Genomic DNA, 26,096 nt, shown 5'->3' on the forward strand with positions numbered 1-26,096 from the left:
CCATTAGCCGCACCGTAGCAGCTTGTTCAGCTTAGCTCACACAAGCCAGGATCAGGCCAGAAAGGGTTGGGCTGATCTCAGCAAACGCCCTTTCCTGCGGGTGGCTCTAGCTGCATGGGCACCCGGCATCCAGAACATTGCGCTTTTTGGGTGGAATACTTCCTTACTTTCCGAAAGTTCACTTCTTTTTAATGAATGCTGGTCTGTTAATAGTGGCGCAGAGACCCCCGGAGAGTAGAGCAGACTGGGACCCCCAGCCAGGGCGGAGGCAAGGAGAAGAATGGCAGCCCCACTGTCCTGGGAACGAGGGAGCAGAGCTGCAGCGGGCTGTCACAGGGCCGGTGACCCCCCAACCCCTGCAGACGCAGGGGCTACAGGCTTGGCGGGTAGAACTGAGTCCTAGGCTGGGCCCTGCCAGGACTGCAGCATCCCCCTTACGCGTGCACCTGCAGGGGTCGGGTGTCACAGGCTGAGTGAGTGGAGCAGAGAAGCCCCAAGCAGGAGTGGGAGGAGGAGCTCCTGGACCCAGGGAGGCCACCCCACTGCAGAATGGCTTTTGATTATCCGGATAAAATTCACATCCTGCCTGCTGCTTGGATAATCCGGAGCATGCTGTATCAGAGCGCCTCACAGTCTTTTAATGCATTTATCCTCCCCATACCCGTGGGAGGTGGGAGAGTGTTATTCCCATTCCCCAGATGGGAAACGGAGGCCCGCAGTGACTCACATAGGACATCCTTGGCAGAGGAGAGGCTTGAACTCAGGTCTCCTAAATTCTAGGCTAGTGACCTAGTCACTAGATAATCCTTCCTCTCTCAGGCCCCTGTACCCCCATGGAGCCCCAGAAAAGTCTATAGGCCTCCACAACCAGGGACAGAAACGAGGCCCAAGTGGTAGTGCTTAACCCTTTCGAACATTTCATTTACTCATTAAAATTACAGCAAATACTGCTAAAGACACAATTAGAGCTTTATAAACCACATGTATTTGGTCAATTCTCGCTAACCTTCAGCACAAGCCACTGGTGCACTGTACCCTGCCCACCAACAAAGGAGACAAAAAAAGAAGAGGTTTTTACTCCTTTTTGCTTCTCTCTGAGGAGTGAAGATGACATGACAAGTATTTTATCTACCTAGTTTTTTGTTTAAAAAAAAAAAAAATCTAGTCTTATGTAACTGATTCTTCCTAGAAGTCTCTATGAACAACTGGAGAGCTATCAGGTTTATAACCCTGAAGAAATGTACCAAATTAAACCTGATTCTATCTGTCTGGATTTTCTACAGCACTCACCCCTGAGTTAATTTAGGCCCTGATCCTGCAAGTTGTTCCATGTGAGCGGATACTCTGAGTCCATGCAAAACAATTTGCAGGATCAAGGGTTCCAACAGGTCTGTCAGAAAATGCAACCCTGGGACTAGAGATGAAAAAAGGAGGATGGTCATCATCCTTCAGAGTTAGTTACCTTTAGTCCCAGAAGATAAGGAAATCTGATTTCCTTCTGAAGCCTCTCAAAACAGTTATGGTAATAATGGTGTGCACCTTTTCTTTAGTAGATCCCAAAGCAGTTTAAAATTTGTTACTATCTCCATTTAAAATGACAGGCAAACTGAGGCACTGAGACACCAAAAACCAAAGTTTTCAACTGGGGTTTTGATTTTGGGTGCCTTAGTTTTTGCATACTCAACCTCAGACACCTTGGGCCAGATTTTTTAAAGGTATTTAACAACCTCAATATACAAATAAGCACCTAGTGGGATTTTCAAAAGTGCCTAGGCACCTACTAGGTATCTGTCTGCATCTTTAGACACCTAATTAGCTTTACAAATCTGTCCATTTGGGCCAGATTTTCAAAGGTGTTGAGCATATGCAGCCCACATTTTATGTGGCTCTGCCCTCCAGCCAGGTCACCTTTCAAGTTCAGTCTCCTTTCGGGGTAGCAGAAGAGTCCAAACAGACAAAACCCCCAAAGTTTAATGGCCTTTATGCTCAGCCTTGAGCTCCCTTCATCAGTTTTTGCCTCTTATCCTGAGGCTTGTGTTACTCCTCTTGCTGGGGGAGGGGAGCTCCCTGAGTATCACTATAAGGCTTGTTTTTAATCTTTCTTGTGGCTCTTCTCTGAACCCTCTCCAATTTATCAACATCCTTCTTCAATAGTGGAGTCAAAAACTGAACACAGTACTCCAGCAGCAGTCACACCAGTGCCAAATACAGAGGTAAAATAACCTCTCTTCTACTCCAGATGCCTCCGTGTATGCATCCAGAGATTGCATTAGCCCTTTTGGCCACAGTGTCGCACTAGGAGCTCATGTTCAGCTGATTATTCACCATGCCCCCCACATTTTGTTCAGAGTTGCTGTTTCCCAGGATCGAGTTCCCCATCAGGTAAGAATAGCCTGCGTTCTTTGTTCCTATACATTTACCCATATTAAACCACATTGTTTGCTTGAACCAAACTTACCAAGTGATCCATATTGCTCTGTATCAGTGACCTGTCCTCTTCATTATTTACTGCCCCTCCAGTTTTTGTGGCATCTGCAAACTTTATCAATGATGCTTTTATGTTTTCTTCCAGGTCATGGATAAAAATGTTAAATAGCAGGACCCCCCTAGAAACATATCTGTTTGATAATTCCCTGTTTACAATTACATTTTGAGACCCGTCAGTTAGCCAGCTTTTCATCCATTTAGTGTGTGCCATGTTAATTTTATATCTTTCTAGTTTTTAATCAAAATGTCATGCCGCACCAAGTCAAATACCATACAAAAGTCTAAGTATATTACATCAACGCTATTACCTTTATCAGCTAAACTTGTAATCTCATAAACAAATATATCAAGTTAGTCTGACAAGATCTATTTCCCCTTAAACCTATATTGATTGGCATTTATCATATTATCCTCCTTTAATTCTTTATTAATCAAGCCCCATATCAAGTGCTCCATTATCTTGCCCATGATCAATGTCAGACTGACAGGCCTATAATTACCTGGGTCATCCCATTTACCCTTTTACAATATTGGCACAACATACTCAAAGTGATGGCCTGGTGGTTCAGGAAGGATTAAAGGGGCATAGTTGATATTTAACTCATGGTGCATTGGAACTAAAAAAGCCTCACCACACAACTCTTATTTATGGAATTAGTCCTATTGACTTCAGTAGGCCTACTTGGGTAAGTAAGGACTGCTGATGTGGGAATACAGATTGCAGATTGGCCTTTGCTGCTGTTTTATCCCCTTCATACTCCCTTTCTGGGTGACTGACCCCAACATTTGACTGGATAGCAGAATTACCATTAAAATATTTTCATCTCCTGTGGCAAGATCCAGGTTGCTACCAGTACTCAGAGAAAATATCTGCTGCCCTTGTTAGCTGATCTAATTCTTGATGCCTGTGCAGAGAGCCCACACAACTGCCTGCGCCTCACTGAAGCACTTAGCAAGGCCTTGTGAGTTGTGGGGAATTTCCCCCAGTACGCTTTGTCTCCTGGGAGGATGTGTGACCATGTTGCTCTGGAACACCTCATGCTGGATGCTTAGCAGAGTGGCACTGGCTTGATGAGACAGAGCCACACATCTTGGCCCAGTACTGCAGAAGGGGAAGTGCTGTAATACTAACCTCTGAGTTGCAGAAGAAAGAGAAGATCGTACTAGAATTCTCCAGGCCTCCTCCAGAACCTGACATCTGTGATTAAGGATCTTGCTCTTCTAAGAGATGATAAATATACAGTTAGAATGTCAGAAAAATTTAAAAAAAATGAATGGCCACTTTCATCTTTTTGGGAGCCATGGATGAAAGCTATTATCACCTGTTGTCCCCCCCTCGCACCCCAGTTCCATTTTGAGGTACAATATCTAAAACCACACAGTATTTGGTTTCTCATTTCCAAAACTCATTCTTGTATGTTTAAATGAGGTTCAAAATACTTTGCATGAAATCCTGACCCTATTCAAGTCAATAGGAGTTTTGCTCTTTACTTCAAAGGGGCCAGGATTTCACCATTTCCATGTATTCATACTATGGGAAAATGTGTGTGTGGACATCAATGTAATATACATGCAATATTTACCTGTATAGCGAATAGGCATTTTTCAAGACCTATTCTAGGATCCTGGAATAAAACACATGTAGGACAACCTGCTGATTTATCAAAATGTCAGAAGAAAGGATTCCAGGTTGTTAGGAAATGGTAAGAATTACTCCAGTTCATTTACTTGCCAATTTTCCCATTAGTATTCAAGCACAGGCTTTCTGTAGCTGCAGAATGACTGATTTGGCCTCAAGGGGCTGCTAATGAAGAACAATAGCTTTTTAGCTAATATTATTAGTATACCATTTACCTTCTGAACTGAATGCAATCTTGTTAGCTCACTCCAAAGGGGAGAGGGGGAAAAAAAGTAGAACTGCAGGAATATTTAGATAGACTTTCTGTTTTCAGATATAGTGCCACACAGTCAGAATGTAATGGCTAAATGTGAATTAAAACAAAATACAACAGTATTTTAAGTTGCCAGCAGTTAGGTACTTAAAGCTGATGGTATCAATCGTATTTACATGGCTTCCCTTCCAAGCCTTCAGAATTAAACACAACCACGTTGATACCATAGTAATTGCCTAACACGCTCTGGAAACACAGTGGGTCATACTGCACTATTGATTTTTAAAGTACGGCTCACCACTGACTTCAATGAGAGTTGAGAGCACTGAGCATCTCTCTGGAAAGAAGCAGCACCTCCCAACATTCCTCGGGCCTTTAATCCTTGAGTGCACTTTCTGGGCGCCCTTGAGACTTTCTGGGATGAAAAGCCTGATCCTGCACTCTTGATGCAGGCAAAGCTTTCATTGGGAATTTTGGCTGAGTCAGGTTTGAAGGGCAGGGACTTGAGTAACTCCCCACCCAATTAAACATTTCTAATGTGAGAGGGCAGCAGCAACTACATTCCACCACAGCTGGAGTGACAGCCAGAGCCAAAACTTCGGCTGAGGCGGACACTAGGCAACCCCCTTCTTGTACAAGCCCCATGGGATCTTTAATGTCCAAGCAGAGCAGGAAGTACCTTGGTTTTTAATGTCCCATCAAAAAGAGGAAACAAGATTTGCATGGGGTGGGCTGTCTGTTGGGGGTTGGCCTGTTCCCTTGAGACACGTGGACCCCAGTTCCACAAGGTATGTAGGCATGTGCCTACCTTTAAGCACATGAGTAGTGATCTGCTTAAAGGGAGTCACATACTTAAGTATCTTGCTGAATTGGGGCCGGATCATCTTACAGCATTGTGCCGTTTTGCACATGCACGTGAGGATCTAGCCACCAGCCTACCCAATTAGCTCACACAAATACAGTTTGAACCCCTACACCTCAGTGTCTATACAGGAAAAAGTGTAAAAATTGTATCTACAAAAAAGCAAAGTAGTACGCACCAAAATTAAGTGCACAGAGGCAGGCAGAGGAGTGGGGTGGATTTTAAGCAGGTACAGTTGGATAGTGGGTTTTCAAAAATATGGTCCTGAAAGAGACACGTGGATGCCTCTCTTTTGCTTCTAAAAAGCATTAAAGTCTTTTGGAGCACAGGAATTTGTTAGAGGATATTAGTGGGCTGGAAAGAAAGACAGAGTGGCAGCTATATGGAGATACTGAAAAAATTCCAATTTGTAAAATGTTTCCACTTCTAATAAGAAGTGAAATCACTGAGGGGTTTGTGAAGCAAAAGTTTTATCAAATAGCAGCTACTGTATCTGAGTTTAGCAGACTTTTTTCCCCACAAAGTGCTTTAAAAAGCAAGCAGGGCAGTCTGTTAGAAGGAAATTGATTAATTTTTAAATACCATCAAATTGTCTCCACTTATGGAGGAAGACAGAGGGAGAAAAAAAGAGAGATACAATTAATCCCTTAGATTCACAGATTTAGGCGATGCAGTCTGGGAAATCTCCTGGTCTGGATGCCTAATGCAATGGGAAATTTGGGCAGAAAGTCTGTAAGAATTTCAGGAATGGCTCACCTGGATGTCTGAGTGCTCCAACGACTGGATCCCTAAATCCAGCTAGGTGATGCAAGGACATAGGTCAGAGTAACCATATATGTAAGCATGGCTGATCTCACAGTACTAAAGTCCTGCAAAAGAAATTAGACATGAGTGTTTGATATCTGGCTACTTCTGGAAGAAGCAGAGACTTTCCTCAGGATACTGATAACACATGATACATTTGAACTGCTATACCTTGACGAGACAGGCAGTGAATACCACAGTTCAGCTTTTAAGAAATGTCCTCCGTCAGTGTTTCTTAGGGCAACTGGCAGGTCAGTCCCTGTGCAACTTGCCCATTGATTTCAATAGGCATTCCAATCACAGACGGAGGACGAGATTAACAGAGAAACTTAGCTAAGTCTGTCTAACTCCACTTAACTCTTTTATAAACCATATTGGTACAACTTCTGCCCTCAGTGACACATGTATGGCTCCCACTGATTTCAACAGGAGCTGTGTGTGCGCAGAATTTGGCCCATTTGGGTGTAATGGTAAGTCTGCTGTGGTCAGATGGTGTCTGGGGCTAGTGTGGATGTGCTGAGGAGAGGGAGGAGAAAATGCAAGGAACTTTTCCATCCCTTCCTCACCCCATATGGGGCCAGATATAATGGCAATCAATCAATCAATCAATCCCTGAGCATGGGGACTGCTCTCTTCTAGCGCATTCAGGGATGTCAATCACCCCAAAGGGGCCAAGGAAGAGGCAGGGCTAATGCTTCCCCCACCCTTTACTGGCTTATGGAGCTGGCCAGGAGAAGTGGGGAAGCTCAGATGGTGCCTCTTGAGAGACAGTGCCTGCCAGAACTCTCCCTGGGGCAGCGTGACCCCACGCCACCTTTCTCAGCACAGCCTGGCCCGGTGGCTACAGTGTAGGTAAGGGACCACAGCACTTCTTTTAGATTGCTTGCAATGCCCTCAATAGGGAAAGTAGGCCTGGGAACCCTTCCAGTTCACTGGGCCCAGAAAAAGGAGAACAGCCAGAAGTTTTTTGAGACAGGATACATGGCAGAATGAATATTAGCCTGACAGCATCACAACTGGAGACATCTTAAAACTGTCCCCTGAGCATCTTTAATTTCTTTATTATCTCCCGACAGATACCACTCCTCCTTTCCAGCTCAAAGCCAGCACATTCCCCATTAGGAAGCAGAAAATAGGGGAAAAGAACAAATAAATGAGACATAGGAATAACATTTTTCTGGTTTCACAAAGGTTTTTATTTTGTGGACAGATCAAAAACAAATATGCAAATCTTTCAGAATACTCTGACCTTCCCTGGAACCATCTTCACCTAGGCTAGAAGAAGGGTCATGAGTGACGGAAGTCACCCAAGTAATCAGTCAGTCTGGTCAGTCTCAAGCCCCAATGGAATTGGAGTTGACTGCTAGAAGTCTTTTAAAGATGCACACTCCCTCAGACCACTTCCAATGTTCAGTTAGACTTTCTCCTTAGGGATTCTTTCTGTGACAATCAGAGACATTCCTGCCATTGGAGAAAAAAATAAAAAGACAGCCTCAGAAGACTGCAAATCATGTAATCCAATTTCATTATTAAACTTGGATAACAAGATTAGAGCAAAAATATTTAAATGCTTCTTAATTTCTATTCTACTGGAGATCATTCATAGGCTTTGTTTTAGGAAAATCAGCTAACAGTAGCATTAGGCAGTGTTGCCAAGAGTCCAGAGCCTGGATGCCTTTGCCTTGTATTTGATGAGAGAAAAGTATTGGGCAAATGTTGCCTGGGTCACTTGTCCCTAAATCCAGCCCGGTGCGGGACTCAAGTTTTTTCTCTCTTCAGACTTTCTACTTGATTGGTCCCTTCTTAAGGCTTTAGACATTTCAGGGTCAAAATCACTCCATGTTTCTTCAGCGTGGGTCAGAGGCTGTGATTTGGATCATAATGAGCTCAAACCAGAATCCTGGATCCAGCATACCCAAACTTCATAGATGAACTAAATCCAAATCTTGGACTGGTTTTCCATTTTGCAAATAGTCCCCATCTTTATAATGGGCTGAACCAAAACCTTAGATCCAGTCACCCCCACATTTTGGAATGGTTGAATTCAGGATCAGGTCTTTGAGGCATGAATTCATCTTTAATAACTAGCGTGTGTTTCTGAGCAGTTGGAATTTCCCATTCTGGGTAAAGTCAAAAACAGCTTGTAGGGTGGGATGGGTAGTAAAGAGAAAGGTAAACAAACTGCTGACTGAAGTCCTGCTCCTCTAACCCTCACTCTGCAAGTAGTCCTTTCTAGCATAAGCAATGCCTCTGACTGCGGTGGAACCGCACAGCCCTAGCTCATAGCTCAACTCCATTCAGAATGCTGCTGGAAAGATCATTTTCCTAGCCCCTTGTTTTGACCAGGTCACCCTCTTTCACATGCCTTTACTTGCTTCTACATCTCTATTGCATCAAACATAAGCGGCTTATATTCACTTTCAAGTCTCCTCACAGTCAACCTCCCACTTTACCTATTCTCTCTCATTCATTATCAAGCTGGTCGATGCTCACCTCTGATTGGTCCATGATGCCGGTATCCACTGCCCAATTGTTACATTTTCAAACAAGCCCCTTTGTGCTTTCTCCAGTCCTGCCCCTTGTGCTTGGGAGGAGCTGACTCCCAGGAAACATCTGCAAAGCTACCTCATTAGCCTCATTCAGATCCCTCCTCAAAACTCTCCTTTGCCGTGATGCCTACAAACAACTTGACAATAGTCAGGTTGCTGGTGTGCAGAGACCACAGCCTACTGTGGTTCCCAATATTGTCTCATTGTTTACTCGTATTCTCCCATCTGTCTATATCCAGATGTTGTCACTTGTCTGATACTTAGATTATAAGCTCCTTGGCCAGGGACCATCTTTTTTTCTGTTTGTACAGCACCTAGCACAATGAAGTCCTGGTCAGTGACCCGGTTCCTAGATGCTGTTGTAGTACAAATAATACATAACAACAAAAACTCCTTATATGAGTAAGGAAACTAAGTCTTGGCCTCTAACAGATGTAGCTGACTCACTTGTAGATGCCAGGGGATAGGTTGGCATCAGTGTGAAGGGAAACATGGGATATTTTATGAGTAAATTAGATTAGGTAAATGTGAGTACCAATTCAATAGCGAAGAGTGCAAGGGCTCCACTAAGGCTATAATAGCTTTAAGAAGCTCAGAGAAAAAGGAATCTTATACACTCCAATTCATCATGCTGGCACTAACTGACTCTTCATTGGCAACTTTCTGGGAGTTAATGGTTAGCCAGTTGATTTTAAATGCTTCAGTGTTCTCCGGCCCCATCTGCTAGTGATAATGTTTGTACAGCAGAACTTGGGGAAAGCAGCAGCATGCCCAGGGACATGTTGAAAGCATTAAGTTCCCTTGTGCATTACAAGGAAGTGGAAAGGAGAAAACTGCAGGGACTACACTCGGCTGCTTACTCATAGCTCTCATGGGGTGATTCTGAATGAACAACTGGCGTGTACTCTTCCTCTGCTATTAGGTGATGAAGGCTGTGCTATAAGATATTATAAAGATAATGTTTCCTAGATCTGAAGTAAGGTTTTGGGCTCTGATGTCACAGAGGATTAATAATCTCCATACAGGTAGCACCATATACAGGGAAACTAATACATTTTATTTTTTGGTAGGACACCAATCCTGGAAGTAACTGAGTGTCTTCAAATCCCCACAAGTCAAGGATGCTAAAATATTATTAATTTATGAGGATGAATTAAATCTATGCAATTTACTGATTTTCTAACATTTTACTTATTTACACTGGTTACACCTAGGGAATTGCTCTAATACATAATATTATATTGTAACCAATGTGGTGGGTGTTTTTGGTTGGTAATTTCTCATGAAGGCACTCGTATATCACAGTGGCAGGTGGCCTTAATAAAACTAGATATAGAGAATTGGCCAGTTGCCCTAACAAGAACATTTATTCTTGGACCGATAAGGAACAGGTAGGGGTAATTGGCAGCATACATTGACAGAATTAATTCAACAGTCCTAGCAGCTGCCTCACTTCAGCAGCCCTCTCCATGGATGTGGAGAGAGTACTCTGTGTTTGCACAGGGCCTCAGTCTTAGGCACCCTGTAATAAACATGAATAATAATAATATTCAGTAATCTCATTGGAGTCAAAAGCAAAATTCCCATTGATGTCAATGGTGGAGGATCAGGCCCTTTTTCCCCAGCCATATTGGACATGTTGGAATTTTTGTAGTTGGATTAGCATTTTGTATAACCTATCCTGAATCTCTTTGTATCAGTGGCATTATTTCTTCTATAATATACCTGGTTCCAGGGACACGACAGGACTGTCTCTTGTCTTGTCTGCTTTTCAGTAGCTCTACTAGTAGCTCTACTAATATGTGCATTTCAAAACAGAGATGTGTTAAGAGTTGGAAAGAGTTATCTTCCCTTTACTAGCATGCCGAGGGTCGTGTTTGCATTTGCTACATGTCTTTTTGCTAGTGCTGATAGTCAGCACTGCATTTGAAGAGACGAAATCGATGTATTTTCCTACTGGTGGGGCCAGTTCATGCTGATTCTTTAATGAATGTCTGGAAAGAGAAACAGATGTATCACCTTTCCTTGGTTTAATGTGACATCACAGTCATACTTGTGCAGATGCCCACTCCATCTTTCATTGCGAGCTAGAGTCCTGGGCTCTGGTTTCCCATACATTGTCAAAGGTCCCTGATGTCCTTTGGTACATGTTTCTCCATAAACAAATCTGGGAGCAAACAAGTGCCGAGGAAACAGTTGAATTTCTCCTCTCTGACTGACAGCACTGTCTCATTCACTGTTAAACTTTTTAAATGATTATTTAAATTGAAAAAAAGAAATGAGATGCCTAGACAAGGCTCTAGATGACCAAACACATAATTAATATTACAGCAAAACCCCAGCAACATTAAAATAATCATTCAGACACTAAGGAACTCTGCTAGCCAGCCACCAATAAAAAAAGCTCCTTTCCACTCCTTTGTTCTATGGAATGCTCAGCCCGCTCCCTATTGAGATGTCTTTTGTAGCTTGCCTGAAAAGTCACAAAATCGGTGACCAAGATGGGGAACAAGTTCCAGAGCCCTGGAGCACTCACAGAGAACACGCTGCCAGCTAGCCCCTCTCTTTTGCAATGAGGCTGCAATGCAACCACAAGTGCCCCTGCTGACTGCAGCTGTGGTAGTATGGCCTGGGGTTCGAGGCAATTCCTCAGGTAGATGGGGGTGCCAGTATTTAGGCTTACAGAGTATGACATCACTACTTCTGTGCTATCAACACATTTGTGTTGTGTTAATATGGCTAGACTGGCATCTGTCATTTGCTCAGTTAGGCATGATCAAAACATATCATTGGCACGGCTGACATTGACTGGGTTTCTTTTTTAATGTGGCATGGAATTTGACCATTGAAATACAATATTCTGAGTGCTTAATGGTGCACACATGAAACATGGTAAATTCATTGTGTGTAAGATGCACAATAATTAGCCATTGCTTGGAAGGATGCACCTACTTAGTATGTTCTGGTATTGCTGCACTCTTAACTGCTTTTTCTTTTCTGAGGTTTGGGTGTAACCTCTTTTGCGAAAAGATAGTCCACAGAATTCAATTGCAATGTGATTTAATTCGCATTTGGATTTGCTGCTGATTGAATTATTAGTTGTTGAGATGCTTCAATAGTACTGTGTCAGCTTGAGTTTTGCCAAGGACTAGAACATTATCACTTCAGATAAATGCATCTAGAATGTGTTGAATTGCTCTGATTAAGTAGTGAAACCTTTCTGCAACTGAGCATATTCCAAGAGTTAATTTCCTTGTACTCTTAAATCTACAAGCATTTGTCTTTGGAAGGCCATTATTTTACATTAAATCTATTGCTACCTCTTTCCATCTGGAAATAGTCATTACCTGGGGGTTTAAGATCAGACATTTTCTTAGTTATATCTTGTGCTTCTAAACTGTACAACTAATTTTCCACCCATTTACTCTGGTTAGAATCTGAAGAACAGTATACAGTGATTCAAACAAACATGAATATTTTTCTGTTCCTGTAAATGAGAAAAAGATTACAATAACATTTCTTATTTTTGAGCAATTCTTTGCCTGGAGTTACTTGTACTACCTTCTGTAGTGCTAGAATTTGAGCAGCTTCACAACCTAGAAACCATCTCTTTTATTCTGGAATACAAAGAAAGTCACCATGCTTATTTGCATTCTATCTTCCATTAGGGAGTCAAATTGTCTTCGTAATTTTGAAAAGTTTTTTTGGATCAATTTGTGTAGGTTTTTATTGGAATGTTTGCTATTCTGGGATTATTTAGGATTCTTTAACTAATATCTTTGAAACTTTGATATATAGAATGAACAAATAGACAATGGGTCATATTTGGCTCTCACCCAGTGTAAATCTGGAAGATCTCCACTAGCTTCACTGGATCAACTCCAAATTTAAACTGGTGTAACTGAGATACGAGTTTGGCCCAGTGAATCTAATTGTTGTATTTGGTTGTGTGTGTATGTTTCATGGCTGTGCTATGTATGTCTGGATCAGTTTTGTTAGTTATACATAAAGAAGGGCCTGAACCAAAAAACTGAAGCCTAGCATTCCAGACATTGGGGAAATTCAGATCTGGATTCTGATGTGAGCTTCGCGGGTTAGACCCAACATTAATCCTGTAAATAATTAATAGCCTTAACACTTTTCCATTGTGCATCATTCCATAAGAACTACATTTCTCTCTCTCTCTCTCTCTCTCTCTCTCACACACACACACACACACACACACACACACACACACACACACACACACACACACACACACACACACACACACATTCCTTATTAAAGGTTTTCCAACTACATTAATAAGAACAGTTGTCATGTTCGGGTTTGATTCACCATTGCGTTACTCCAGTTTTACTTCAGTGGAATGACACTGGGCTAAAATTTGGAGTAACACACTTGTGAAACAGGCCCAGAATTCTCCTTAGATGATGCCTATTTTAATGACTACATTAGAAGATCCTCTAATGGGCAAAACAATATGTGTGGGAGATGCAGTCCCTGTGGGATGACATACAAGGGGTCTCAGAATGTCTGCACTGCAATTTTACAGCCCTGCAACCTGAACCCTGTCAGCTGTCTTGGGCCAGACCCAAGCTTTTTACTGTAGTGTAGCCATATCCTGAGTCTCATCCCAGCACCAGTTTTAGGGTATACGACTGACTGTTTGAGAATAAAAGTTTTCTTATTAAGGTTCATGTACAAGAACATTTCGTGATTCTCCCGAGGAGCTTAGAGGGGCTTTTGAAAAGCTATCAAAAGTTCTTTCTTGCCTGTAGCTTGAATTCTTTTAGACCTGGTCACATCAGTAGTGCATCCTGGCAAGTTTGCTGTATCAAAGTCCATTATGAAGCGCTGTGCTGCTTTCTGGATTTCTTATCTCAGTTGCTTACATTATTTGGGTCACAGTGATTGTGTTCTGTTCCTTTCCTCTGTTAAGTAAATGAGAACAGAAGAGCATCATATTCTCCCTCTCAACTACTCTATTTTGTTTAAACTACATCATCTGCCAGCTCTCAATTCTGACCCACCCCAGTCTACTGTGATGGGTGTGGAGAAAGTACAAACAGCAAACAAGTCTCTTAAAGAGATGGGTTAGAATATTCCAGAAAGAGTTCTAATAAATTATGTATGCAGATGATGTTTTGATTACTGTTATTATGGTCTGGCACAGGAAATAAATTAAATACCCCAGCTGACAACCATTATGGTTGTCCTTGGTTATGGTCCTTTTAAAAAAAATTTAAAATCCACTACAACTTATAGCATCAGAACTAAATCTATAGTGGGGTGTAATTTACAAAAGATTGTGCTAAAAACCAAAACCAAATAACTCTTCACCTTAAGAACAGGAATGAAAGATAAACCATTTTGTTTTACCTTTTAAGCCTCAGTTAACTCAAGTCATTAGTGCAGGATTTAGGTCCAGTTCTGCTCCCAGCCATGCAGGAGCCATAACTAGCACCAACCTGGGGGATGTTTCTGAGTCCAGAGAGAAGGCTGCGAGTCCTGCTGGGTAACTTCAGCTGGTTCTACAGAGGCTTTTCCAGTCAGTCCTGAGGCAAAACCTTGTGTGAGCTGTGCATAGCCCTGGGCAAAGATGGTCCCATCCTCGCAGTAAACAGGGGAGGTCGAAGCCCAGAGGAGAATAGATTTTTTCTTTTTCTCTCCTCTTCAGTTGTTTCTTGACTACAGGGTGCATCTGAGGGGGGAGGGCATGACCAGACCACTCCCCACAGTGCATATGCAGTCAGTGCCCTCACCCACTTGGGAGGTGGGTCGTCTTTATTCCCTAAAGCCTCTTGTGGAACAGCATCTACTACCTTTCAACCGGGGTCTCCATACAAGGGGAAGTTTTTTTGGCTTGGAAAAAAAAAAAGAGGGCAGGGTCTGGACGTTGCCATGATAATTTGGGTGAAACTCTGAGTGAAACCATAACCTGGTGGGCGGGGCCCTATCCTCATCACACACGCTTTCTGGAACTATCAAACCAAACAGCCGAATTTCAGCACCCTACATTGTTTAAAGGGGGTTTTTATGGTTCACATATAGAGTGTAGGAAGTAGTGTAAGAATTGCTTTAGTAGATTTTAAAACTTTTCAGTTGCTTAGTATATTTTGAAACCTGCTAACAAGCTTCCTCCCATTTTTAGGTGGGTCCTGAAATATAGCTGCATAATAGTTCACCCAAGGTTGGCATGTGAGGTCTATACCAAAAGCCAGTTCCCATTGGTCATCATAAATATTGCAAAATATATGTATGGAATATATTTAAAGAGTTATGTATCTATACTGAAAATTATGCTTTTAAAGTCTTGGCATGAAGACAGCTCACCAGGAGGTGACATCCCTCAGAGATGTTTCTTTCAGGTGAGAGGTAGCTGACACCTAGCTCCCATTTGTATATTGTGTATTGTATGTCTGTTTGCATACTGAGCCAGGTGCAAATTCAGAGATTGTGAAATCTACAGGAGAGAAATCCAAAAGAAGAGACAAACAGCAGGGGCGTGTCTGTTTATGAATAAAACAAAGGATTGGTCCAGCATACCTTGGAGTACAAAGAGACACACTAAATACTTCTAGGAGGCAAACTGACAGCATGCTTATCTCATGAAAAAAGTGTCATGGCCAGCCTGGCTGTAAAGTGCTGCAGGGATTTTGGATGAGCAGTAGTTTATTGGACATAAGAATATCTTTTGTTAATTAAGTTTAGACTCTAGAATGTGTGTTATGATTTTATTTTATATGTAATCATTTATTTTCAATACTTTAACTGTTATTTCTTGACTCTCTGCTTTGTTAAATAAAAATTGCACTTCATTTCACTATGAACAAATCTAAGTGCTGTGGTGAAGCAGAGGGGTGGTCTGAGGTGGAACGGATAAGCTGGGGTGTGGTGTTTCTTTGGGAACAGTGAATATATGAACAGTGTGAGTGCCCAGTGGACCAAGGGCTGACTCCAAGGAGACGCTCGGAAGGGTCGGGGTTGGAGTGTGCCTATCGCTAACCTGTAGAGTAACAGTGGGGCCTGCAAAGCCTGTAGGGCAGTGCTTGTATTGTCTTGGCCGGTGGAGCTGGGAGCTGACCCCTGGCTGGCACAGATATCACTTCTTCATGCTAAAGACAGGTGTTAGCGAGGTGCTCCACAATCCTAGGTGCCCACCCCCGGGAGGTGTCACGCCTGGGCAGGTGGCAATCCTATTTACAGATTTCCCAGGACAGCTCTCTCAGAAGAGGGATGATCAGGGGAACACAGGTGGCAACCCTAATGAGCCTCCCACTCAAGTAAATGGGAGTTTTATCGTTGACCTTTATGGCAGCAAGACTGGGCCCCAGAGTAGTTAGAGCCAAATTGTAAATGCTCCAGAAGCTGCCCTGTGGGTGAAAGAAAAGGGCTGTGGGAGACACCTTCTCCCCAGCAATCATGCAGTGAAGGCAGCTGCAGCATGGCTGTCTGAGTGCAAGTGTAACCCGCTGGCAAGTGTGGTACACGCCCCCTCTGTGCCGATCTACAGAGGACAGGAGTCTGTCACAGCCCGACAGGGAACCTTGGTTCTTTCACTCAAGTGGCAGCAGCTCCTGGAGTTAGCTCCAGGGAGCCCTGGTTCAATCCCCATTGTGTCAGCCAGAATGGCAGCCATCCCAGCAGATGAGCCCACACAGCCTCTCCTGGCACTCCGGCTCTGGCTGTAAAGGTGCTGCAGAGGCGCAAACGGGGAGGCTCCCACACTGTACAGGCACCATGCCTCACTTCGCCCCGCTCTAGCTCCAATAGCCATAAACAAGCCCTCCATCCTTCGCTGAGAAGACTGGATTGTTCTAGCTGCTTTGCCCAAGTGAAGCCTCTCGGTCTTGTCACTTACCTCAGTGGGTGGTGGCTAGATGGTGGAGCAAACCACAAGAGTCAGTGAGGGACCGTTGAGTCACGAAGGAGAGGGAAGACCCACTGACAAACTCAGTCAAACAAGGGAGAAGTAGTTACTTGGAAACATAAAGAAATCAGTCAGTGTGGGACCTCCCATGCTTTCACAAGCGCACAACGGGAAATGAGTCTCCTTTCATTCCTCCCAGAAGAAAAAAACTCAGCTAAAATGATATCAGCCTTTGCCATCACACACCTCAAAGAGAACACTGCAGTGCTTAGATGAAGACGACTTGGAAAGCTCCGTGTAACTACAACCCTAATCTCTTTTCCTTCCATTCTGAACCGTTGGCTTTCCCTTGTAGGTTGCTTTTAGGTCCATGAGAAGATAGCTTCCTGCCTCTAATGAGATAAGGCTGGGCAGCTGGGGACTCTTACAAGCTGCATCCTTATTAATAAAGTTTCTTCCCTCCTCTGCCTTTTCTTTTCAGTGTTGTTCAGTTTCTTTTGTTGGTTGGCTAAATTGACTGCGAGGTAAATTTATTTTTCAGCTTGCTTTGTGTAGGTTTGTTACACAGTTATGAACATGACTATCAGTGCCACAACTGAGGACTTGAATCAGAGACTAGAGTTGATTTGCTAGAAAGATCAGCTTGGACATTTTACACCCCTTTTGATCTCACAATGACCGAGGTCCCAAATGCCCTGGAGTTAATTACTGTGTACTTTTATCTTCTGGAATGCTAGAGCTGTGATATTTATTAACAAGAGTTAGCAAAAAAGAATTGCTGTTTTTATGTCTAAAGCTAAATATGGCAACTTCTCTTTAAGACGCCAGCGCAGTGTCATTATTTTACAGTACAGTAGAATGGTGACACAGACTGCTGAAATTCCAATTAAAAAGATATGCCCCTATTTCAGAGTATCCTAAGAATAACAGGGTCATTTATTTACCATAAAGCAGCATATCTTCAGGAAGGATAGAGGTGTTTATTTTACAGTCTGTATTTATAAGCTGCTGTTCTTTATGTCTAAAGTAAAACACAGGAGTATTGTTATTGATGCAGTAGAATGGTTAGCTACTTTTCTGGTGTAGTAAAATACTTCCTACAAGAACAGAATGGAGATGTTTATTTCAAAATTACTAATAAGCAGAAGGGAAGGCTGAGAGGTGGAGCTGGATGTTATTTATTATATCAATTTATTAGATGTATTAGATTTTCTATGGCACTCACTAGCTTAATATTTGAGCCTTAATTTATGAGTCAGCAAAGTGTTGTTATCCCAGTTTTACAGATGGGGAAACTGAGGCACAGAGCAATTCAGGTCACACTGGAAGTCCATAGCACAACAGGGAGTAGAACCCTGTTTTCCTGTTTGCTAGTCCAATATCTTATAAGACCATCTTTCCTTTATATGCAATAGGCAGTCACACTGAGTTTGCGCTTCTCCTTTCAGCTAATAGAGTGGTATTAATTGAATTTAAAAGCAACTGCCCCACTAGTTGAGATTGTAAAGTGCTCATTAATCCCAAAACATAATCCCTAAACAGAGAGGAAGGAAGTTCAGTGTTTAGGATTTGAAAGAGCAGGTCCCTGCTCCGCCACAGACTTCCTGTGTGACCTTGGACAAGTTGCTTAGCCTCTCTGTGCCTCAATTCCCCAGCTATAAAATGGGGGTAATACCATCCTACCTCACAGGAGAGCTATGAGGATAAATGCCTTAAAGACTGGGAGGTGTTCAGATACTATGGTAATGAGGGCCATATAAGTATCATAGATAGATAATCTATATGACTAAGAATTGAATGTTGAAAAACTGATTCTTCAAGCTGATCCCATTTTTTTTTTTTTGCAACTAAGTCCTGATCCTAAGAAAACGTAACCCTCCCAGTTATCAGCCAATCTAAAACTGCTCTAAAATTTGGAAACGTTGCACAAACTTTGTATAAGCTGCAAAAATGTATTTAAAAAATTCTCAAAGCATATGAGTGAGTTGTCATCATTTATGTTCATTTTCCTCATAACATTTTGACAGCTTCACCACAAATTAGCTGTACATAGCCCACAAGCATCATTTCTTACTATCATCCTGATCTAGATCAAGTGTGCTCAACCATCTCCCAAAATCACTGCAACCTGCAAGAAATATTACTTAATCTTCTCAGAGTATGTAACCAAGAATTGGGATAAATCACAGTGCCCAAGATTAGGTTACAAAAGGCCTCTGAGGTTTATTTAAACAGGGAACTAGTATAGGTTGTGGCTATTTTGACACATCAGGATTATACATAAATTTATCCCATGAAAGGCAATAAACTTTATAAAACACCAAGGAACATACAAAACTTTTGCTTCAGTATAATTACATTAAATGAAAAGCGTAAATTAAAAAAAACCCCAAAAACAATGTTTACTTAAGGGAGAAATGCACACAAGCTCAGGTGTTTTAATTGTAAATGAAGGCTCTGTCTACATCGTAGCTCCCACTATCACTACCAGGCATAGCAAATTACAGCTATCAAGTTTGGTAGTGTAGACAGAGCCACATTGCCTAGTCAAAACTGGAATGGATCAAGCTAGAACAGATGTATTCTGTCCATACTGCAGCTTGAACTATGCTAGCAACAAACTAATTTAAAAGTAGTCATCACACGTTCTGGCAGTTTGCAAACATGGTTGTTGCTGGCATGGCTGTAACAGTTTCCATATCCCATTGGAGAGGGTATTTATTGTTTTTGACTACCCCTTTTTTTAAAGCATACGTTAAAAAAGTGTAAGCCATGTTACTGACAGGCTAAAAGGCTGCATATTTATGAATCAGGGATCAATGATTAAGATAAAAGCTTCCGGTTATTGATCAAGGAATACTCTCTTCGATTAAAATGATAAAACTGAGTTATGCCACAACATTCAAATGTCAGAGCACACCACAGTTGGGAGTGAGTGCAGCACAGGTGTTGACCCTGCTCGCTAGGTCTGCATGGAGGGAGTGCGCTCAGCTACTGATCTGCATGAACATGGGTAGGCACCCTGGTAATGGGCACTTAAGAAAATCTACGATAGGCAGATATTTGACATAATTCATATCTAAATCTGACTGTACCTGCATGCACGTGCAGTAACAATACACAGTCATGTACAGAGACTGGTGAGATTCTGTGCTGTGCCTCTCAGCTGGGCAGCACAGAATTCATGGCCCAGAGGGAGGCTGAAAGTAGGTTTAAAGCCATCTTTACTACCCTGGCGAGCCCACACTGGTGTGTAGCTCCCAGGGTAATTTATGCAACGCTGGGGACCTGTCTGTTACAGAGGTTTCCTGGAGCACTGCCCACAGTCTCCACAGTAGTGCATGTTGTTGTCCCACCCCAAACACACCCATCCTGCCCTTGTGTACCTTATGCCCCCTATGCCAGTGCTTGGGAGAGGATCCTTAGCAGGCCGTCTTATGGCTGTATTCTTCAGTTCCCGCGCCAGGGGAACTGTCCCCCAGCTGGATCTGAAACTTTTAGGATCTCCCTTCATGTAATTCCAGCCCTTTTACCTGACATAAATGCGCTGGAGCAGGCGTGAGGATCTTTCATCAATTCGTATAGAGGGAAGCTGTCAGCAGTGAGGAAGAGACAAGCTGCTGTTCCTACCCACGAAACTTCCCTGGATGAGAAGAAGAGAAGTTGCAGATTCTACTTGTGGGTGCCATCACCTGGACAGAAGGAAGAGAGAGGAGCTGCAGTTCTCATTGGGGCAGCCCTTGGCAAGAGGGAGGGAGAGAGAGAGGAGCCATTGCCAAGAGGGCCATCTTTTCCTCTACAAAATCTGTGTAACATCCAGTGCTGACATAGTGCTTTCTATAGTCAAAGCACTGTACAGACAGGAGCAAATTACATTAGGCAGAAATAACTCATCTGACATTTGGGTAGATTCTTTAGTTCAAACAACGAGAGTCCTGTAGCACTTTAAAGACTAACAAATTTAACTTTTGCAGGCATAAGCTTTCATGGGCTGTAACCCACTTCGTCAGATGTAAGGAATAAAAATCAGATTGGGGGTATATATATATATATATATATATATATACACACATCTAAGGGTAAGGAACAACAATGGGGAAGTTAGTTATAAGCAAAGTCCATTCAGTTAAAGTAGTTAAGGCCTATTCACAACCATTGATTAGGAGATGAGAATGTGTGAACAGTGACAATTACTTCTTGTAATGAGAGAACCATTCCAAGTCCCTATTTAGACCCAGTTTGATTGTGTCAAGTTTGCAAATGAGTTCCAGCTCTGCAGTTTCTCTTTGAAGTCTGTTTTTGAAGTTTTTTTGTAGAAGTATAGCAACTTTCAAGTCAGCTACAGAGCGTCCTGGGAAATTGAAGTGTTCTCCAACTGGTTTATGAATGTTATTATTTTCTCTCTCTGATTTGTGTCCATTTATTCTTTTGTGTAGTGACAGTCTGGTTTGGGCAATGTAAACTGCCGGTTTGGGCAGAGGGGCATTGCTGGCACATGATGGCATATATTACATTAGTAATGTGCAGGTGAATGAGCTTCTTATGGTGTGGCTGATGTGGTTAGGACCTGTGATGGTGTCACTGGAGTTGATGTGTGGGCGGAGCTGGCAACGGGATTTGTTGCCGGGGTATGTTCCTGGGTTAGTGTTCTTGTTGTATGGTGTACGGTTGCTGGTGAGTATTTGCTTCAGGTTGTGGGGCTGTCTGTAAGCAAGGATAGGTCTGCCTCCCACAGTTTGAGCGAGTGAGGGATCATCTGCTAGGCTAGGTTGCAGATCCTTAATGATGTGTTGGAGAGATTTTAGTTGGGGGCTGTAGGTGATGGCCAGTGGTGTTCTGTTGTTTTCTTTGTTGGGTCTGTTCTGTAGTAGGTAACTTCTGGGTAGCCATCTGGCTCTGTCAAGTTGTTTCTTCACCTCTCCAGGTGGGTATTGTATTTAGCTCAGTTTCTCAGTGGGTATAACTCAGTGTGGGTCCATTGATTTCCATGGAGACACACTGATTTACTGATGAGGATCTGGCCCTTTAAGTTTCCATTTCTGATTTATCAGGGAAGAGCTGGAACCTGGTACTTTGCTCATGAGGACATCCCCAATTCTGAACTGTATTCAACAACTCAGAATAAAGACTGATATGACAGTAGGTGCCAGCCAGGGAAATGACAGCTCAGCTATGAGATCACAGGCTGTTAAATTATGATTTAAATGATTAATTATGACAGCCTTTCAATAGGAGTAGTGGGTGGGGGAGGCAAGCAACACAACTAGTTTTCAGATGGATCTTGATCCATTTATGACTCGGATTGCAAGACAGGGTTGCCTTGCCTGCAACAGCAGGGGACTGGATTTGATAACCCAGAAGTTCCTTGATTTAGGTTGAATGTAGTATCAGCTATCACCACAAGATGTCATAAAAGGCCAAGTAATGAAGTATGACTTGCATATAGGCTGAAATGACACCCTAGTGTAACACAAGCCTTATTTATAGATTCTACGCAGAGTAAAACAACAAGGCCATTATATCACATGTTCATCAACAAAGTATTACTGACATTTCAGTGATTATTGTACTGACCTGGATCCTGATTTCAGTCTTGTTTTCCTTCACTGTGTGGTTGGAAGAGGAACTGAACTCTAGGGTTCTGCCCAACCAGATGTTCTGCTGGAAGCTTGACAGGCCTGGAAATCCCAAGATCAGTGGCTTCTTTCTTATTTCAGGCTTAGTCACTGAAAAGCCAGATTTACTATTAATGGGAAGAGCTGTAGCACCTTGGAATTACAGAGAATGAACATCTTGTGCTGTCATTGCATTCCTGCTCCCAGGGATGGCATTGAGAAGGCAAATTGTGGGGGTGAAATAATACATTTCCATGGAGGGGTAACTCAGTAATCTTCTTTAGTATCCTCTGTTGGTGAGGAGGAGTCATTCTATCCTCTTAGAAAACAGCAGACTGATGGTAACTAGCTGGAGAAAGCAGGTGAAAAGACATCTGTCTGCTTTTGGAAACCTGAGAGGCCACAACTGGAAAATGAACTAGAAAATGACCTCTGAATATTGAACATTTGAACAGTGATTTTAATAAAGCAAAAACAATGCAACATGGATATTCTTAAAACAATTGTATAGAACAAACTCAAACATTTTAACAACTAAAATACAAAAATTAACACAGAAAGGATTTGGCCCAAAGCTGAAAATAGTGCTGGGGAATTTTTTTTTAAAGCAAGGGCAAGACAGCAAAACTGGAGTGCAGAACAGACTGTAAGAAATAAGAAGACAGAGAAAACACTATCTAAAAATCTAAAGCAGAAGGTTCTATAATGGAAAAGAATGAGCAAATGAAAAGGTGTTGGTGATTCTCATTCTCCGTTGCTATTTGAGGAGTATTTGAAGCACTTGGATGATACTGCAGTTTACAACTTGTCTTAATTCTAAATGAAAACTTGAGAGTGAGCTCTTGCCAAGGTCCATGACACCACCTGGAAAGGAGCTGCAGCATTTGGTTTCTCTTATTTGTTGGTCCCTGGATAAATATGGCCTAGTGGTAAGATGAGCATCGTGGAATTACACATTTCAATAGCTACAGAGCATACACAATTGGAGCGCTTTCCAAAGTTGTTTTTTTTCCAGCCCTCATTCAGGCAGACCTCAACAGGAATGAGAGCTCTGTTTGATGTAGCAAGACTTCCCTCTGGTGGCCAGGAAACCATCTCAGCTGACCTTTCAACATAAGGGTGGAGCACTATGAGCTCTTTTGGAGATTCTGACTCGAGTCTGAAGCCACGCTTTGTAATCCTCTTCTGGCATCTGAACAATATTTTCACGTATAAACTGAAAAATAAAGGGTATTTTATATTTATATTATGTGTAAGAGATACTGATACAATCTGACTGTGGGACAACCACCACAGAGGCTCCAAACTATTAGCATGTTAACCTCCTTTAGATTGGTATGACAAAAATGAAAAGGGAAATAAGCCTTTTCGCGTGAGTTTTGACAATTGTGCATGTTAATTAAAATGAATTTATAAATTCAAGCCCCTATGATCTTCAGTATTATTTATCTCCTAAAAGCAGCAGATCTAAGCTTTTTTAAATTGTACCTACAGATAAATTTTATCTATAGTTTTGTTACATTAAATTGGCTTAAAGATGAATAAAAGTGTTAATTTGGAGCACATCTCAACTCTTCTGTCAATCTCAGGCAGCTCACACTGAATTTTCCTGCTTCTGAAATACTCCCGCTGCCTTTATCAGTTCCAGTCAGAAGGAACACCGGAGCCCTCCTCTGCAGGTGCTTGTGGAGAAAGTAGAAGAGGTAGGAAACAGAACTCAGCAGCATTATCTTTTTGTTTTAGGTGCCATTCCTAACACTACTGTGAAGAAACAACATGCAAAGGACACAGAATGGAAGCCACAATCAAAGACAAAGAGATACAGGATAACTGGCAGGCAACAGACAATAAATACTAGGTTTCATGAACTGTGCATGATGGCCAGGGAAGCCTCCCTGGCTACCGAATGCTCTACTTTGGGAGTTATCTAGTATGATTGCACAAGTCAGGGCTCAAGAGACAATCATTACCTTTTAGTCAAGTCACCAAGAAATAGTTAAACCATCCCCACGGTTCTGGGTGTTTGAAGAAGTTGGCCTTCGTATCGCATGACACCACCTAATTTGTATAGTTATCTGATGTAACTGTGCAGCTTGTGTGTGTTATTATTTAATGTGTTGCTTTTGAAGGTTTTCAGCTGATATTGTAACCAGGAGAGGAAAGGACTGTGATAACAACAGAAACCGTTGCGTAGCATCATTGCCTTTTCCCTTCCATCTTTTCTTCACTCCCTTTCCCCCTTATTCTTCTTTCCCTTGTGCAAATTATTTCTAGAGCCACTTTACTTGAACCACTTGAAGAGTTCTTTACACATAACTGGAGCAGCTTTTATTCACATGTTGCTGAAGCCTCTTTAAATAAATCTGCAGATTTCATAGTTCACTAGTGAGATTCTTATTCTACAGTGCTTGGCACACATCACATCTGTGAAGTACAAGCCTTTCCTGGGCACAGTAACAATTGAATGTCCCTCTCCATGTATTCCAACTACTTATACTAACCTGATGTCACTTTCACTCTGGCAGCAAACAAATCAATGATGAAATAACAACACAACAATCATTAGTAATACTTTGCAGTTACATAGCACCTTTCACCTGAAGAGTACAAAGGTGGATATTCTTATCCCTGTTTTGCAGGGACTTGGTTCCATTGTCCCAAATCATGTATCTTTATAACCTTCCATTGGTAAATCACACCACAGGGTACCTATCCTCCCCACCCTCATGGACTAGAACACTAACAGATGGACTTTTGTCACCTCCACGGCTGCACAGATGTCTGGAGAACACAACTCCCATACACGTAGCTCACTCAGCACCTTCAGAAAGGTGGTGGGACGGATTCTCATGTCTGGGTTTTTGCCAAACTTCTCCAGTTTCTTTAAGATTCTTTGTGTGTGACTGTCCTTCTTCACAGTGTCTGGGATTCTGGACAGCAAACTGGAAAACCTGTAATAGCCAGCAAAATGGAGCAGAGCTGAAATAAATGCCCTTGAAACTGGTGTTCACACTCCTGGGCACCTCAGATCTTCCTGGTTTATTTGCCCCTTCTTCCCTCCCCCTTGCAATATGGGAGAAAAAAGTATTTGTGGGAAGTTGCATTGAGCATTACATTCCAGGGAATAAGGCAAAGAAGCTTTGCTTCTATTGTTAACAAGACTGTACACCCAACTTCCTTTGTATGGCATTAAAAATGGACCCCTTGATTAGTCATTTACATTCCGGGAGACAAACCTTTGGTGTGAAAACAAACAATAAAATACTGACAAAGGTTTCCATTTTACTTCTGATTTGCCCTGTTCATCTTTTCTCTCTCTTGTTTAGCCGCTATAGATTTTCCAAAGTAATCAGGGCTTGATCTGACATACTTTCTGATTTTCTTTACCGTCCCTTTTCCCCTTGCTGTCATCATATTTCTCCCCCTGTACGTGCTGACATAAATCTTACTGATGTGAGAGTGCGCTGTAAAATTCAATCTTTGCCTTTCACTCTGAATATGGAGACTCAAGAGGAGAATTACACATCACAATAAAAGTAAAGCTCTTCTGAAAAGACACTTTCTTTTAATGTTCTGTATACATTTTTAGTGCTGCTTTGACAGCCCTGGAGACTGATGTCTCCAGTCCCTCCAGATTCTATGTGTCTGTGAAAGTGTGGTGGCTTTTTCCCTGTCCCCTAGGAGTCTTGAATTTGCCAGCACATCAACTAGTCTTTAGCAGTAAGTGCTGCCTCCCTCCAGCTAAGGATACTATCATTATGCCAGCAGCAAGAGGAGGTTCTTCCCTGAACCAATAGGAGGAGACAGGCCTTGTTTACACTAGAGTTTTCCCATTTTAATCATGCTGGTATTGTTAAGTAGTACAACCTCCCTGGGCCTGGTCTACACTAGGAGGGTTTTGTCAATATAGTTATACCAGCAGTGCTTAATTTGTGCCAGAGCTTGCCAGGGCTGAGCCTTGGCACCTCTAGGCTTGCTGTATGAATGTAAAAAAAAAAAAAGAAATTGCTTGAG

General features: G+C 42.3%; 1 protein-coding gene across 6 annotated transcripts in view; it reads right to left on the reverse strand.

Annotated features, from left to right (window-relative positions):
• Nucleotides 1–16,510: 16,510 nt before the first annotated feature.
• Nucleotides 16,511–26,096, reverse strand: part of CCDC60 (coiled-coil domain containing 60) — a 138,696-nt gene continuing 129,110 nt past the window's right edge. For 3 of the 6 annotated variants that reach the window (XM_067550289.1, XM_067550287.1, XM_067550286.1), the window contains 2 exons: nucleotides 24,844–25,033; nucleotides 22,522–23,298 (listed from right to left, as the gene is read on the reverse strand). In XM_067550289.1, coding sequence (XP_067406390.1) covers nucleotides 23,191–23,298; nucleotides 24,844–25,033 — 298 coding nt within the window. In that variant the 3' untranslated portion in view covers nucleotides 22,522–23,190. Of the gene's footprint in view, nucleotides 16,577–19,996; nucleotides 20,160–22,521; nucleotides 23,299–24,843; nucleotides 25,034–26,096 lie in introns of those variants that run through there. The other 3 variants (XR_010920230.1, XM_067550288.1, XR_010920231.1) reach the window with 3 other exon arrangements.

The sequence above is a fragment of the Emydura macquarii genome, unplaced genomic scaffold (genome assembly GCF_026122565.2).
Source record: "Emydura macquarii macquarii isolate MOO-44397 ecotype Brisbane River unplaced genomic scaffold, CSIRO-AGI_Emac_v2 contig_1254, whole genome shotgun sequence".
In the NCBI taxonomy this organism is placed as follows: Eukaryota; Metazoa; Chordata; order Testudines; family Chelidae; genus Emydura; species Emydura macquarii.